General features: G+C 39.9%; 2 protein-coding genes across 3 annotated transcripts in view; both read left to right on the forward strand.

Annotated features, from left to right (window-relative positions):
* Positions 1 to 914: 914 nt before the first annotated feature.
* On the forward strand, positions 915 to 11,865 carry nek8 (NIMA-related kinase 8). Of its 2 annotated transcripts, XM_053646877.1 has the most exons (15): positions 919 to 1,027; positions 1,587 to 1,792; positions 2,120 to 2,352; positions 2,440 to 2,571; positions 2,671 to 2,879; positions 2,984 to 3,063; positions 3,367 to 3,554; positions 4,679 to 4,826; positions 5,210 to 5,286; positions 6,017 to 6,134; positions 6,241 to 6,391; positions 9,332 to 9,495; positions 9,610 to 9,762; positions 10,174 to 10,332; positions 11,278 to 11,865. In XM_053646877.1, exons 1-15 carry the CDS (start codon positions 981 to 983, stop codon positions 11,304 to 11,306), a joined length of 2,094 nt encoding a protein of 697 aa, XP_053502852.1. In that variant the 5' UTR covers positions 919 to 980; the 3' UTR covers positions 11,307 to 11,865. The 2 variants fall into 2 exon arrangements, with proteins under 2 accessions (XP_053502853.1, XP_053502852.1); XM_053646878.1 differs by lacking the exons at positions 9,332 to 9,495; positions 9,610 to 9,762; positions 10,174 to 10,332; positions 11,278 to 11,865 and adding an exon at positions 8,136 to 8,839 and having other exon boundaries at positions 915 to 1,027.
* A 651-nt stretch (positions 11,866 to 12,516) lies between these two features.
* traf4a (tnf receptor-associated factor 4a) overlaps positions 12,517 to 16,577 on the forward strand; it is a 35,227-nt gene continuing 31,166 nt past the window's right edge. The window contains exon 1 of the mRNA XM_053646879.1: positions 12,517 to 13,033. Within this exon, the coding sequence (XP_053502854.1) occupies positions 12,891 to 13,033 (143 nt within the window). The 5' untranslated portion in view covers positions 12,517 to 12,890. The remainder of the gene's footprint in view (positions 13,034 to 16,577) is intronic.

Raw genomic sequence — 16,577 nt, forward strand, 5'->3', positions numbered from 1 at the left:
CCCCAGCTGTGTATGAGTATGTGAATATGTGTGTGCCTGGTGTCCTGTGCGTGGCTTGGTGGTTAGCATGTTTGCCTCGCAGCTCTGGTGTTGGGAGTTCGATTTCTTCCTCCACCCTGTGTGCACAAATTTTGCACATTCTCCCCATGGTTCAGGGGTTTCCTCTGGGTACTCTGGTTTCCTCCCACAGTCCAAAGACATCCTGACTGGCATTTACAAATTGTCCGTAGTGTGAATGTGTGTGCGATTATGCCCTATGATGGGTCAGCACACCGTCCAGGGTGTCCCCCGCTTTGTGCCATGAGTTCCCTGGAGTAGGCTCCAGGCTTCCCTTCCTCCTTCACGCCTAGTGTTCCCAGGGTAGGCTCCGGATCCACAGCAACCCTGACCAGGATAAAGCGGTTACTGAAAGTGAATGAGTGATATCTTGTCTAAGAGGTAGTATTTGGTAGAAGTTACCAGCTTGGCTTGTGTTTTGGTAGGTTGTAGCTAGTCAGGCCAGCTGGATTTTTCAGTAGGGATGGTGTTGCGTATTTTCTCTGGAAAATAAGTGTGTGCGATGATTTTTTAAAATTATTTTCATTAAAATTTATGTTTGTGATCTTGCATTCCTCAAAACAAACCAGGAAAGACTTTATTACAAAGTTATTAAATCAACAAAAAAAAGAATGCTAACTAATTACAACTATTTTAAAAAAACAAAACGTATTGCCCCATCTTTTTTTTCTTTACAAAGATTTGTCATGACTATGCTATGCTTTCAAGCAATTACTCTGTCCATAATTGTCTTTAATAACAATGAAATGTTTATCACATAGTTTTCATAGTGTCTTTTTTGTTTGTTTGTTTTTCTCAAACGCGGTGAACTTTCCAGGTTCACACTTAATTTGTCCCTTTTTGGTTTCCGTAGGATACAGGAAGCGTTGCTTAGAGACGAGAGACGTCGCAGACTAGAAGCACTTTGGCAGAATCCAACCAAGATGGAGAAGTACGAAAAAATCAAAGTGGTCGGGAGAGGAGCATTCGGGTAATGCAAAGAAAAACGCGTCAAAAGCGCTCTTTTATTTAAAAATGCTGTCTTTTCAAAATAAGTACAATCGACAGCTTTGCAAATGTTTTCATTCGCACTATTTCCTTTTTAACCTGTAAGATTTACTCTACTGTTTGCGCGCGAGCCTTATTCTTAGGGAGTTAACGGATTTCTTACAAAACAGCTCTCAGGCTTTTCCCACCACAAAACAAGTCAAACCTGAAAGCGGAATACTGAATACTAGCTTTTTAGATTTTTTTTTTTTGATTTTTAGATACCATCTATTTTATTAGATGGTAATATATAGGTCCAGCCTGACTAACTCTTGATGCAGAATAATTAATGCCTCTTTGGCTTCTTTAGAAAGAGACATTAACCTAAGAAAAGTGGATCTACAGGTGTATATAGGTGTCTAAAGAATAATGTTTTTAAACGTATGCATTAGAGACACCACTTCTTTAGTGCAGTACATAGTTTAATAGTCTGATTCCAGTGATAAACAGATCAGACTCGAGTCTTCACCTTGACCATAAGCTTGTCTTTTTCTCTGGGACAGGATAGTGCACCTTTGCCGTCGACGAACTGATGGTGCTTTGGTCATTCTAAAGGAAATCCCAGTGGAGCAGATGACTCGGGACGAGCGTCTTGCCGCACAGAACGAGTGCCAAGTTCTCAAGTTACTCAACCACCCAAACATAATCGAGTATTATGAAAATTTCCTGGAGGACAAGGCGCTCATGATTGCAATGGAATATGCACCAGGTAACACATTTCCTATTTTTTATTACAAGACCGTTTACAGCTCATTCAAACAAAGAGAAACGTTGACCTTTCGTGAAAAATGACTACTTAGAGAAATGAAATGAGTGAAATAAATTTTATTCTGTCATAGCCAGATTAGACCCATTATAACGGGACTGAATAATGAACAATCTGCAGCTTAGGACACCAAGCCAAAATGTACACGTGGCCTATTCATTAAAATTTCTGTTGCACAAAATTCACTGACTTAAATAGTACCTGAAACTGCCTTTGTCTATTGCAGAGTAGAACGGTGATATGTCATCATCATTATCTGTCATATTTTAGGTGGAACTCTTGCTGATTACATCCAGAAGCGATGCAATTCCCTGCTGGATGAAGACACCATACTGCATTTCTTTGTGCAGATCCTACTGGCCCTCTACCATGTACACAACAAACTTATTCTTCATCGAGACCTTAAAACCCAGAACATTCTACTGGACAAACACCAGATGATAGTCAAAATAGGTGACTTTGGGATCTCCAAAATTCTAGTTAGCAAGAGCAAAGCTTACACTGTAAGTGCCATGTGATATAGCCCAGTTTCACTTGTAGCCATTGAGCATATTTGTGCTGTAATTAAACATTCTTGATGGTAATGGCAGGTGGTTGGGACACCTTGTTACATCTCTCCTGAACTGTGTGAAGGAAAACCATACAACCAGAAGAGTGATATTTGGGCTCTGGGCTGTGTGCTCTATGAACTCGCCAGTCTCAAAAGAGCCTTTGAGGCAGCTGTAAGAAATATTCTCACTTGATTTGTCTCAAACCCCATCATTTCTGCCTGAACCTGTATGGTGAAAATCTAAGAAGGAAAAGTTGTTTTCTCTTCTCAGAACCTCCCGGCCTTAGTCCTAAAAATCATGAGCGGCACTTTCGCCCCGATTTCAGACCGCTACAGCCCAGAACTGAGACAACTCATCCTCAACATGCTTAACCTGGACCCATCCAAACGACCGCAGCTCAATGAGATCATGGCGAATCCCATCTGCATCCGGCCCCTGCTGAACCTCTACACTGACATCGGCAATGTCAGAATGCGCAGGTTGGACAGCTTAACGACATTCACTACATAACAACCACTAATTAACATACTTAAATCTGACTTTTGATAAAAGTCTGAATAACTGACTAACCTGTTTCCTACAGAATTGAGAAGTCACTGCCCACCATGCAGACTGGTACTCATGGCAGGCCAGGAAGCCGTGTAACTGGAACCAGAACAAGGGGTTAGATTTCATGTCTCGATGTCATTTTTTGTTTAGAAGTCATGGCATTATGTTAGAGCGTAATATTTGATAGTATATTTATGTAAAACTTTTTCAGATAATAAAAAGATTGGAATTTTACCTTTATAAATATCAATGCTTTTTTAGTGAATATAACCTATTTAAATGTAACGTTATTTTAATATACTCATTGAATGTATTTGATTGTGTTGATGTATTAATAATAATAATAATAATAATAATAATAATAATATAGCTGAAAGTAGCATGAACATGTGTAATTTTAGGTGGCACTTTTTTCAGGTGGTTTGTCAAGCTTAATTTCGACCAAGATGATGCATTCTCTGCCCTTGTCGTCAGTGTATACGTGGGGCAGTGGCATCTCCATGCCACTCCGGCTGCCCATGCTCAACACCGAGGTGCTGCAGGTTTCGTTGGGCCGCACACAAAAGATGGGTGTCACCAAATCAGGACGCCTCATCACTTGGGAGGTTAGTTGGTCAAAATCCAGCTTTGAAAGCCAGTGTTAACGGAATAGGTACCCCTCTAGAGTTATTATGATTTGAGAACTGGGTGGTGAAAGTGTTCAGTTGAAATGTTAAAAATGGCAAAAAATATGGAACAAAGTCTATCAGTCCTTGTCCTCTTCCCTCCGTCTCTTATTTAAACTCCTGGCTGTGCACATACACCTGTCACTGGCAGAATCCCAAAACCTTCTAATAGTCTTTATGCAGATCAGACAGACCTAAAAGCCTTAAAAAACATTATCGTTAAGTATATAATTTGAAGGATTGAAATGTGCTGTATTTTGAATAAACAACTGGACAAATGATTGATTTCTTTCAGTATAAGTGGACTGAATAACATTTGGTAGAAAATAAAAGGTTTTTACAAAATTTCTTAAAATTTCAACTGACAGTGCCTTAGTGGTTTGCACATTTGCTTCGCAACTCCAGGGGTGGAGGTTTGATTCCTGCCTCCGCCCTGTGTGCGTGGAGTTTGTTCTCCCCGTGCTTCTGGGATTTCCTCTGGGAACTCCGGTTTCCTCCCCCAGTCCAAAGACATGAGTTGTCGGCTGATTGACGTCTCTAAATTATCCATAGTGTTTGAATGGGTGTGTGATTGTGCCCTGCGATGGGTTGGCACCCTGTCCAGGGTGTCCCTTGTTTTGTGCCCTGAGTCCCCTGGGATAGGCTCCAGGCTAGTGTGTAAGATAAGCAATACAGAAGATGGATGGATGGATTTCAACTATTTAAGTTTTTTTTGTGTGTATTGTCTTTATTGTGTGTGTTGTGTGCCCATTAAGCATGTTGTGCTGAATACATTTTTCAGTGGAGTTAGCACGGGGTGTAAAACATCCAAAAATATTAAACACTTACCTGCTCACAAACAATATACCGTTACACTTAGTTACCAGTTAATCTTACACTACACGGCTGATCTTGGTTACAACATTCAAACGCAGTAAACATTTAAAATCATTTTTAAAAAAAATAAAGCAAACTTTTTTTAACATGGTATCCTTGACATGCTTGATTCTGTTGTTGAAGTATCTTTTCTTGAGGTGGTCTGACACAGAATGCCCCGTTTATCTTTTGATGCGACACTGTGACAGGCTCCCACTGTGGGCTGTGGCGAGGTTTCTCTACCTGGTGCTGTGGAGCAGATGCAGCACCAGTTTATCTCGCGGTTCCTAGAGGGCCAGTCTGGCGTCACCATCAAATCTGTCTCCTGTGGAGACCTCTTTACAACCTGCATGACAGGTAAACAAAAAAGTGTAAAGCTGCCAAAGCTAAAAGGAAATTTCATTGTCTTCAATATTAGAACACATGTCCAGTCACCTTGACCTACTACTCCTAGATGATGTACTGTTTTTCCTCACTACAACATGAAATCTTTTTTTTTTCTGAGCCTTTAAAGAGTAGTTAAAAGACTGAAACAAAGAGCCAACCATTAATCCAGCAGCTCAACACAGCATTAAAAATCTGCTCTCACAGTTCATTTGCTTTACCATTACTGTTCATTACAGATGGCAGATTAATATTTAATGCTTTGCTTAGGATTATATTGTTTTTGTTTCATCCTAATCCCAGTTCACTCTTTGTCAAGAGCTGTTAATTCTCTAGTCTTCTCTTTTTGCTTCCAGACAGAGGCATAATTATGACATTTGGAAGTGGAAGCAATGGGTGTCTCGGACATGGAAATTACAATGACATAACACAGGTAAATGTTTCCTATGACTTCTTATGGTCAGTGCTAGTTAGTGCTCAGTTTCACAGTTAGTATTTCAGAAGAATGTGATCTTAAATCCAAGGACTGCCAGAAAGCCAGTGCTGGACCCTGAAGTAAGGCCCCAACCGTCAAATGCTGAATGGTTTGCTGATTGATTGTATCCTTTATCTGCGTTGGATAAAGGTATCTGATAAATGGATACATTTCAGTTCTCCTAACACACTGGCTGAGGGCTCTGGATTTAATCTTAGAATAATAAAGACTGAAATATGAGTAGGGGTGTTACACATGAACAGTAGTGTCTGAGATGTACACAAACATAGTAAATATAAGGAATGCAAGGCAATACTTACACACATGCACGTGTAGAATGATAGAGCAATACAAAACACAAAGACTGTTTTTAGAAAAATATTTTTCTAGCTTCAGAATAAATAAATAGATTTTTTTTAATATTGTATATTAGGGTATCGGCACTGCAAATGTATTCTTGTAACATTTAGTAATCTGATTAATTGTAGGGACTTCAACAAGTCAGTTAAACAATGTTTTTGATAGAGACTACAAAGCACTTCTGAAAGTCACTCTGGATAAGGGCATCTGCTAAATGCTGTTTCTGGAACCCTTATTCAGAGGGGTTTATTATCTTTTCGCACACATTTATAGAACAGATCACAGCTTCATGTTGCTTCTTCTCCTGTTGTCTTTTGTGTCTGTGTAGCCCAAAATAGTGGAGGCTCTCCTGGGCTATGAGCTGGTTCAGGTGTCCTGTGGTGCCTCCCATGTGTTGGCTGTGACCAATGAGAGGGAGGTCTTCTCATGGGGAAGAGGAGACAATGGTACATTAACATGAGCAGTGATTTGGCCTAATCATTTTTATACCTAGTCATTCTGAATTTGTGGTACGACCCCCCCTCCCACCTCTTCCCTTCCTCACTCTGGCAGGTCGGCTGGGACTGGGCACCCAGGATACCCACAATGCCCCACAGCAGGTCAATATCCCAGTAGATTTTGAGGCCCAGCGAGTGTTGTGTGGGGTCGACTGCTCCATGATCATGAGCACTCAACACCAGATCCTGGCATGTGGCAGCAACAGGTACAGAGACACTTCAGCAGCACCAAACACCTTTATTAATTTGCTTTAGGTAGATATTTGATATGTTTTCAAAATTGCTGGCTCAGTCTCACAGAGCTATAGTTTTCAGTTCAATTCAATTTTATTTGTATAGCGCTTTTAACAGTGGACATTGTCTCAAAGCAGTTTTACAGAAACATATAAACACAGGATACAGATTTTAAGTGTGAATTTATCCCTATTGAGCAAGTTTGAAAGTAAAAGAAAGTTCATTATGGTTTTTACATGAAGTATGTTTATTGAACAGTCCACTGTTCACTAAAGAAGACCCGAGTGTAAAACTGCACGTGGTAATTGCAGTCCCAAGGCCATAGTAGCAACCGTAGTCCCAGCAACCACAGCGAGAATGTGGAATTGAGGTCCAAAACCATTTCCATGGTACTTCAAGCGTTATCATCCTAATCAATCTCCAGGCTGTAGCCTCCAGTTGATGAGAGCTCCATCCAGAGGTAGGGCATCAGGATGGTTCAGGCAGGTCTGGAGAGCAGAAAGGGTCAGGATCACTGGCATCTCCATAAAATCATGTGTGGCTTGACAGAAGGAGAGAGGGAAGATGAGTATTTTCACTTGATATACTGTAATGGCACGGTCCGTTATGTAAAAGAAGTGCTGAACTATCAAGCTGCATCTCAAATGGTGCACTTTGTATATTGTAATGTGTTATTACATTGTGTGTATTGTCCAATGTGAACATTGTGTTCACATTGGACAACTCATTAACGTGTAGTGCACTTTTAATAAAAGGACGATGTATGAAAAAACACCAAATTGAAACACGGTCAGTTAGACACTTTTTGCCAGTTGAAGGATGACAGGTTGTTGTATGTAGTGGAAGGTGTGGAACCACCAGAGGGTGCTGCAGTTTATATTTTGCTGAAAGGCTTCAATTTAACTCAGTTTTATCTGTACAGCACTTTTAATAATGAACATTGTCACAAAATAGCACGTTCGTCTCACAACTCCAGGGTTGGTGGTTCGATTCCTGCTGCGGCCCTGTGTGTGCGGACTTTGCCTGTTCTCCTCGTGCTGCGGGGGTTTCCTCTGGGTACTTCGGTTTCCTCCCCCAGTCCAAAGACATGCATGATAGGCTGATTGGCATGTCCTAAGTGTCCGTAGTGTATGAATGGGTGTGTGAATGTGTATGTGAGTGTGCCCTGCAATGGATTCGCATCCCGTCCATGGTGTACCCAGCCTTGTGCCCAGTGCTCCCTGGGATAGGCTCCAGGTTCCCCGTGACCCAGGAGGATAAGCGGTATAGAAAATGGATTGATGAATGGATTGTCACAAAATAGCTTTACACAAATCTGGATACAAACTTTTTTCATTTAAATTGATCTCTAATGAGCAAGCCTGAGGCAAGGAAGAACTCCCTCAGGCGACAGGAGGAAGAAACCTTGAAAGTAACCAGACTCAAAAGGGAACCCATCTTCATCTGGGTGACATGGTTTTATTGTGACATGGTGTGATTATCAATCATTACACTTCTCCAATTGTATACTGTAAAGTCAAGCAGTGCTAAATGTGTTAAAAGGAACTTGAGCAAAAGCATCATTAGGTTTCTTGTATCCGAGGTTATTAACTGTTTAATGATGGTTTTATGAGTGTAAACTCTTCTTAGCAATTGCTGTCTTAATTGCTATCTTTAGGGTGTCTGTGGGGTTCCATCCACAGTAAGCCCATGGTGATATGTAGGCTATCCGTGCAGGGACATCTTCAGCAGCAGTGAGGAATTTTCAGCTGAGCGAAGCTCCATGCAGATGCTGGTCCATCAAGGTGGATCAGGCAGGGCCAGAGGGCAGCAGGAGTCAGGATCACTAGTATCTCAGGAGTAACTCAACCGAGAGAGAGAAATAACACGGATTATTGGGTATTCTCTTGTACTGTAATGGTCTAAGATGTATATTGTGCGCAGAGCGCAAGTAGGGACTGTGGTAAGACTAACTATGACAGCATGACTTAAAGGGAGAGCCAGAAGGTAACAGACATGATTTATCACTATTTCAACCCCCTGCCTTCTGGCCGCAGGTATAGACGACCCATGTGCAGAAAGGCCAGCTATGGTAGGAGTTTTGTTCTTATGGCTATACGAGTGTTAAACACATAGGTACTCAGCCATTGTGATGCCAGATGCATTTGTTGTATGATGATCCTGATGTTTTTCTTTTTGTTCCCTTCTCCCCTTCTATGCCTGTCATTGTTTATGATGGTTTATATGTATGGTGTTGTTGTGTTTATGTTTTTCTACACACCCACGGTGGAAACAAATTTCCTCTTTGAGGACCAATAAATTATCTATCTATCTAGCTATCTATCCATCTATCTATCTATCTCACTATCTATCTATCTATAAAGTAGGTACTACATTTTCAAGTATAGAGTATATTGGATACTATGCCAGTTGAGACACAGTTTAAGATTAGACTTAGATTCCATTGGGAAACATCATTAACCTTTAAGTTAAGCTAAATTATACTAACAAAAGATCTTGACCATTTGCAACACATTGGCAACATCGTATAACAAAACCCTTTTTGCAATGCATGAGCTTAAACACCTGAGGCAGTGTCCCAGTATCATATCCTGTAGCATTTCCTTGACCAAATAGTTCTGATTGTTGATTCCTGTTATGCTTGTTACTGTATATCACTGTGAAAAGCATCAAAAGAAGCCTTATCACAGGGAAATTACCTTGCCTTACACTTCCATTTAGCCACATCCTCTGTACTAACTCATACATATGGATGATTATTAAATTCAGTATTGTCAAACAAATATATGAAACGGAATAATTGTATGTTTAATTAATGGGACCCACGTGTTTGCTTCTAACCAATATGAGCAGATCACATTTTGAAATGGCATTTTATTCTAGAAAGGCCAGTGATATCTATCCATTTACAGGTTTAACAAGCTAGGCCTTGATACAGTCAGCAAGACAGAGGAACCCCCTTCATGTTGTCAGGTAGAAGAGGTCCACACATTCCAGCCTGTTCAGTCGTCCCCGCTGAATGTAGAGAAAATTCTGTACATTGACATCGGAACTGCTCACTCTGCCTCAGTCACAGGTGAGACAAGGATCCTTATGACTATCGATCTTTTTATCTTTGTGTACAGTTATTGCAGTTCTAGCATGAGAGATTTCAACTAGATATCTGTTGATAATGTGTTCTAAAACCCAGAGAAAGGTCAGTGTTTCACATTTGGCAGTAACCAGCATGGGCAGCTTGGCTGCAGCTCTCGCCGCAACAGCAGAGTGCCCTTCCGGGTGCCAGGGCTGCAGGGCATCACCATGGTAGCGTGCGGAGACGCGTTCACTCTGGCTATTGGTGCAGGTACTAAAATCAAGATAGTCTTATAATCTCTTAACAGTGGCTGTTGTATCAGGCTTTAAGTATCTGAAAAACATTGTTTTGTCTTTTGTGTCTAAATATCATTACAAAGCATCAATACAGAGTGCTTATATTACATATGTCCCTGTTGGCTAGTTTTATTAGATCTTTTGGTACATCTGAATCATTTACAAATTCCAGTTTCAGCATCAGATCCATTTTCTGAATGTGCTTAATGATTTAGTCAGGTCCATTAAGCAGCCTCATGTTATAGTCTTCTTAAAGGCAGAAGGAGTTCATGCTTTACACAGAATTGTCTCCAGCCTGCTGCTCAAGACTGCAGTTACAGACATTAGTTACTAAGATGTTATTACTATGTGATGTGTTACTGGTGTGTTTTTTTTTGTCCTTTAGAAGGTGAGGTGTATACCTGGGGAAAAGGAGCCCGTGGGCGCCTCGGAAGGAAAGAAGAGGATTCTGGGATACCGAAGGCAGTGCAGCTTGATGAGAATCACCCATTCACAGTTACATCAGTGGCTTGTTGCCATGGCAACACACTCTTGGCCGTGAAACGTAATGTAGCATAATATGTCTTTTGACATTCCATTAGTAAACTCTGGAATCATCCAGGCCTATGAATTTATATATATATATATATATATATATATATATATATATATATATATATATATATATATATATATATATATATATGTTCTTATCTTATATTATTTATCATTCAATACTTCCTACTGTTCCCATACTTGAATGAAACATATATATATGTTATATTATATATATATATAAGACACATATATATGTGAGTGTGTGTGTGTGTATCAGATATAACCCTGTTAATCTTTCAAGAGACATTCATTTCTACATATTGTTATAACTCTGGAAGTTGTATAGTTGTATAGAAATAGTGCTACAACTTTCAAGAGTCACTCTATACACGTATCTGCAGCACTGTTGGTTTGATATTATTGAAATCTTTCTGGATCCTAAACCTTTGAGCAGTTTTTGCACTAGCAGTTTTTGTATGTTTGTTGGGTCTGAACCTTTGCATCAGGGCCTCAGATTTTTAACGATCGCTGATCCTGGGCTAAAATGGCTTTTTGTCTGTTGTGCTCAGTTGACAACAGTAGCAGCGTAACACAAGTCGTACTTTGTTTAGGTCCCTTTAGGCATCAATAGCCAAGGGCTTTTTACTAAATGCACTGAATTGACTTCAGATGTGCTTTGTTCCCAGGAATACAATAAAAACAGGACTGTCATGTTTAGGTCACTACCCTGCTGGAGTCAGGGGCTTTTAAAATGTACAATGTGTAAATTGTAAACAGGAGGAATAGCTTATTACTTTGTAGTTAATAAAAGATATAAATATTTTTACTGATGTAATTCCATGTTTAGATTTATGTTTTATTAAGTGTTTGTTTTTAAGTGAGGAATATATTTTTTTAATCAAATATACTCACACACTGATACTCTTACTGATAATGACATTCTCTTTTACAGCATTTTTTGAAGATCCTGTCCCTAAGTGACCCTTAAACCCCAGTGGTATCTGCAAGAAAACAGACAACTTCCTCTGAAAACCATTAATGAACACTCAGTGTAATTAACAACTAAGACTTTTAAAGACTTTGCAAAAAGTGGACTGCCAAAGAATTTCAAGGTATTATGATAATCACTGGAAGTGCAATAATGTCTGAGGTACTATTTCATGGATTATGAAGGCTTATGTATTTATTTATCCAATTGAAATCACAATGTATGGTGTGTTTTTTTCTTGAAGGCAATATCATTTATGAATGCTGTTTGTAAATGCTTCAGCTCTAGGATTGTCAGTTTGCTATACAATCAAAAACTCATTACGTAACACACTCACAGGAAGTCAGACAAGTCCTGTAGGATTATTATAACACAATACATGACATGTCACACAGCTGGTTGCCAAAGAAAATTCAAAAGTTGTTACTTTCTCTGTTCCTGAATGTGTCATGCTTTATATGATTTATAATTTTATAATCTTTTGTTCACCAAAAGACTTCTAAAGGTACAGAGATTTAAAATAAATGCTTTTGGATACATACAATGACTAAAATGAGTTTCTGTCCACACCCAAAAGCATCTACTTGCTGTATCAGCTAAAAGAGTTTTTTTTTTTTTCTTTTAACGACAGAGTCATTCCATCCTTCTGAATGCACATTTATTGAATGATCATTAATTTCTCGATAATACATATTCTTTAATAGTGTTTAAATGACTTACACTGGACTGTCTTTTGCTTGGTGTATTTTTGACAATGCACATCCACCTATAGAGGGAGTCCTTCCCTTAACAAATAGCTTCCCCCCGTCCCCCGCCCCATTTTTGATGATTTTCAAAACAATGCTACTTGTAAACTTAAGTGCAGCATCTGTATGCAATGAATATCTGCACAGTTTTCATTTAAAAAAAGAAGAAAAAAGTTATTTTTGAGCATATTTTAAAACATTTCAGTGTTTGTTTTTTTTTTGCAGTTATGCACGGATATTATTTTAAGTTTAGCCTATTCATGCATTTCAAAATCAGATTATACAGGATATAAAGATATAGGGATAAACCTGTAGGCCAATTATGGCGCGTGCGATTACAGTTAAAAAAAAAAAAAAATTTAATTCAGCCAGACACTATCGAGTGACTTGAGAGGGGTGGTGACGTAATTCGATCCCGCCTACGCTGGGCCGATGGGCGTGGCTTATCCGAACTAAACAGATGGGAGCAGGAGCTTTTGTCCACACAAGACTGTCAGTGTTCGTGGAAGACGGAACGTGGACGCGTCTCGCCTGTTCGCTCGCCAAGCTCATTGTTTTCACCCAGAAGACAAACCAGCAATAGCAGGTGTTTTCTGGAGGGAGCTGACACGTCTCCCAGCCGGACCGCTTGCCTGTTTGTAGGCGCGACCTTGTTGCTAGAGAGACAAGACGGTCTTGACAAGAGGACAATAGCGATCATCTGTCTGGTGGCTGCAGGCTGGAGGTTAGCCCTCAGCGAACCTTGTTAATAGAAGCAGGGTCGCTAACTGTTAGTCAAGGAGCAGGATCCGCTTTCTGTCATTGATCCGCTTTGGTTGGTCCGAAGTCGCCATGCCCGGCTACGACTATAAGTTCCTGGAGAAGCCCAAGAGGCGCTTCCAGTGCCCGCTGTGCAGCAAAGCCATGAGGGAGCCGGTGCAGGTCTCCACCTGCGGCCACAGATTCTGCGACACCTGCCTCCAGGAGTTCCTCAGGTACGAGGCCTTCTTATGGACACACCACTGTATAGATAGAGTTTAGAGGAGATGAAGGTGGAGGAAAGGTCATGTAGAGTGGTTTCTCATGACTGACAACACCGAGACAATGTGGCTCTAGCTTTTAAACACACACACACATACACCCCTCATGTACTCTAGCTTGTGACACTTTGCTGAGAGCTGTTACTATCAACTGCCTCTGTGCTGCCTTACATCACCAAAAGGCTTTAGAACAGCACCAGGGCTTTGTTGACTGTGCAATAAGACCCAAAAGGTTTTACGCATGCAATTATCCATTTCTTAATGTGCAGTACAGTCAGGGTAGGTCTGGAAACATTGGCACAGTGGCCCGGTGTTTGTGTCATTATTCATCTCAGTGTCTGGCTGCAAAGGTTGTTTCAGTTATTACAGTAAGTGCTTTAGTTTTTGGTCAAAGATCTGATTAATCAGCCAGGAACAAAAGATCTTAACAGCTTTGCATGAATAGACATGGCCCTTTTGTTTGCTTGTATGAATTTTTGGGACGTATGTACAATGTATTGTGTGTGTGTGTGTGTGTGTGTGTGTAATCAGGCAGTGGATAGCCTAAGCTCTGGCCCTGTCCGTCACTGTAACCCTGAGGCAGTTCATTGGGAGGATGGGGGCGGATAGGAGTTAATAGAGTCGAGCAGCCTCAGACGTGGGATTACTGAGGGATTCTTTATTGGATTTAGGGATCCTGTGTGCTGAAAGACCGACGGACCTTTTGCTCACAACTTATGTGTGCTTCAGTGGATATGTATATACATACAGACGCATGAACTACTTCTCTGTACATACTGAACCTCCCATAGAAATTTCCACAGTACCTTATGAGTAGTGTCATACTGTGGGGTTGCTATGTCAGCCTTCATGCATGTTTATCTTCAGCAGTTATTCTAAAGATCAAGTTTACTGTGTTGTGTCAACAGAGAAACAGGAAGGGCACTACTTGTCATTTAAAAATAGAAGCTCTTTATCGTGCTTTCCCTACATATTCAAACGACGAGGCCTGTTTTCCTGCATGCTGTACAGTGAAAGCAGGTCTGCTGGGAATGTTTCACTACAGAGATATTAGGTGTCCTGTGACAAGTGTGGTGTCGACCTCCAGTTCAGGCTGTCGGGTCAGACACCTCTTTGCTAGCAGCTTGGAGAAGTTGTGCTCCCATGAAAGGCATACCATCATAAAACGTGAGATGAGATTTGTTTTGTTTTGGGAATGTGCCACATCTCTGCCTCACGTTCTCATTTACAGCTTGAGTGTTGTCTCACACACATATAGCATGTAGTCTAACTGTGCTGCAGGAGCAGTTCATGCCATGGTGCCAATAAATATATTGATTTGTTGAGAGAAGAAATATAAAAGGTAGAGACTTGTTTGAACAAACCCCAGCAGCAGGTGAATCATGAGAGTGTCCTGAAGGGAAAATGATGAATCATATTTCTTTTGAAACAAGGCTGACACCATTTTAGATATTTATATTACGGAGATACTACTGTTAGTCAGTCTTCTGGCCTTCACATAAAAACATTCAAATCATTCCTTGTTCTGTACATGTCACAATGTTGTAACTATGTTATTTTGGGCCAACTTGCCTGGGAATAGTATGTGTGTGTGTATATATGTGTATGTACATGTGTGTGTGTGTGTCACCCAGGTATAAAGTTTACAATAGATAATTCGGGAGCTGCTTATCACAACATGTTCCCACATTTCTCACTTTTTATGAATAGCTCAGATTCTGATCCTTGTCTGATATGAAACGCTGATGCAGGGTTCTTCTAGTATTCCTCATGGTTTTGACAGTGTTGTAAATGATCCATGTTTCCTCTGAAGAAGGAATGTGTAAATAAAAAGCAGCATATCAGAAGGCCATGTGAGTCCTGGGAGAGGCCCATGGTTCTGGTTTATCGCTCCTGCAATCAACCATGAGTCAGTCACATGCCCACACCATGATCGCTGATTGGGTAAACCCCGAGGAAAAGGCAATTAAACCACATCTTCAGCACAGAGGAATTCCTCATGATGAGGGTTAATAACTCTGAACTCACAGATAATATAACAGCCACTTGCAGTGTACAATGCTGTAGTGTCCTGTGTGCTGCGGGCTTTTGCATCTCTGTTCTCTGTGATTTAGTGTCCACTATTTGCTGACTTGTATGTAAATGGGGGTAGCTTCCAATGGAGTCTGTTTTCTTGATCTTTAAGTCTTTTTTTAATGTTCTTAGTATTTTAGGTTTTATCATTTGTCACTTAAAATGTGAGGTATGATATGCTTAATGACATTTTAAGAAAACCAAAATAGGTTACCTCTTTACTATTTCACTATTTTACATTATTAGTGTAGTTTGTACTGTTAAAAGAAAAATGAAAATAAATATTGTTAACTGTTACCGTGCTTTGATGAGCAACATTTGTCATCCCTTAAGACACACCCATGCTAAGAGAACATGGAAAAAAACACAGTGTTTTTCATTTTACATGAAAAAACGCTGAAGGCCCCAAGACAAGTTTGCAGTTGTATTAATGTTCAACTCAATTCAAATCATTTTAATAACCGCCATTGTCATTGTCATTATTAAATAACAGCCATTTAATAACAGCCTGTGAGCTCCCTAATGAGCAAGCCAGAGGAGATAGTGGCAAGGAAAACCTCCCTGATAGGACATTACGAAAGAAACCTCAAAATGGAGCACATCCTCTGCTGGTGATAGATAGTGGGATGTTAAACATCAAAAAATTAAAAAACACTATTATTGGACCTACAGAGTGGTGAATTGCATCAGCTTAAACTTACTGCAGATGTTTAAATCGCTGCTTAAACAAATGCAACCATCTCGTATTAGAGAAGAATGGACGAACTACAGGCAAACATTAGACCCCATCATTAACTGTCGTGATCATATGATACGATCCTTAACTGTGATGATCATATGATATGCTATGTAGGAGCATCACATGTTTATTTACTGTTTATTTGTTACATATTTTTGTCAGTCAGTTCTGCAGCCTGTGTGACATAGTCTTTATGGTACTCGTTGACATTCAATAACTGACTGTCTGATTTGAACTGACTGTCTGATTTGAAAGATGTCGAGGCATTCTCTGATTGGTGATGTTAGATGGGACAGTATTCTCATTAGTCCTATGTAACAAGCAAACTCACTTCACCTTACTGACAGGCAGGTTTTGGGTGCCAAGACTGGTGTTCACTAAAGGAAGAACAGTCATTGTAATATTCTGACAGTATAAGTCAAATTCCACAATATGTAATTATTTCATTATTTAGGTCTAAGTCCAAAATACTGAAATAGTCTCCTCTAAATCTCTCAATTTTACATGGCCCGGTGTTTACTGTGAGGGAAATTTAATATTTGGACCCATTTATTTTTGTTATTTAACATACTGCATATACCCTTCGCATTTCTACACATAATGTCTTTTGACTTTGTACTTCGTAAATATTGTATGAACAAAAAAGTATGCATTCATAAACACAAACAAAGATATATGTTTAAAAAA

The sequence above is a fragment of the Ictalurus furcatus genome, chromosome 17 (genome assembly GCF_023375685.1).
Source record: "Ictalurus furcatus strain D&B chromosome 17, Billie_1.0, whole genome shotgun sequence".
In the NCBI taxonomy this organism is placed as follows: Eukaryota; Metazoa; Chordata; class Actinopteri; order Siluriformes; family Ictaluridae; genus Ictalurus; species Ictalurus furcatus.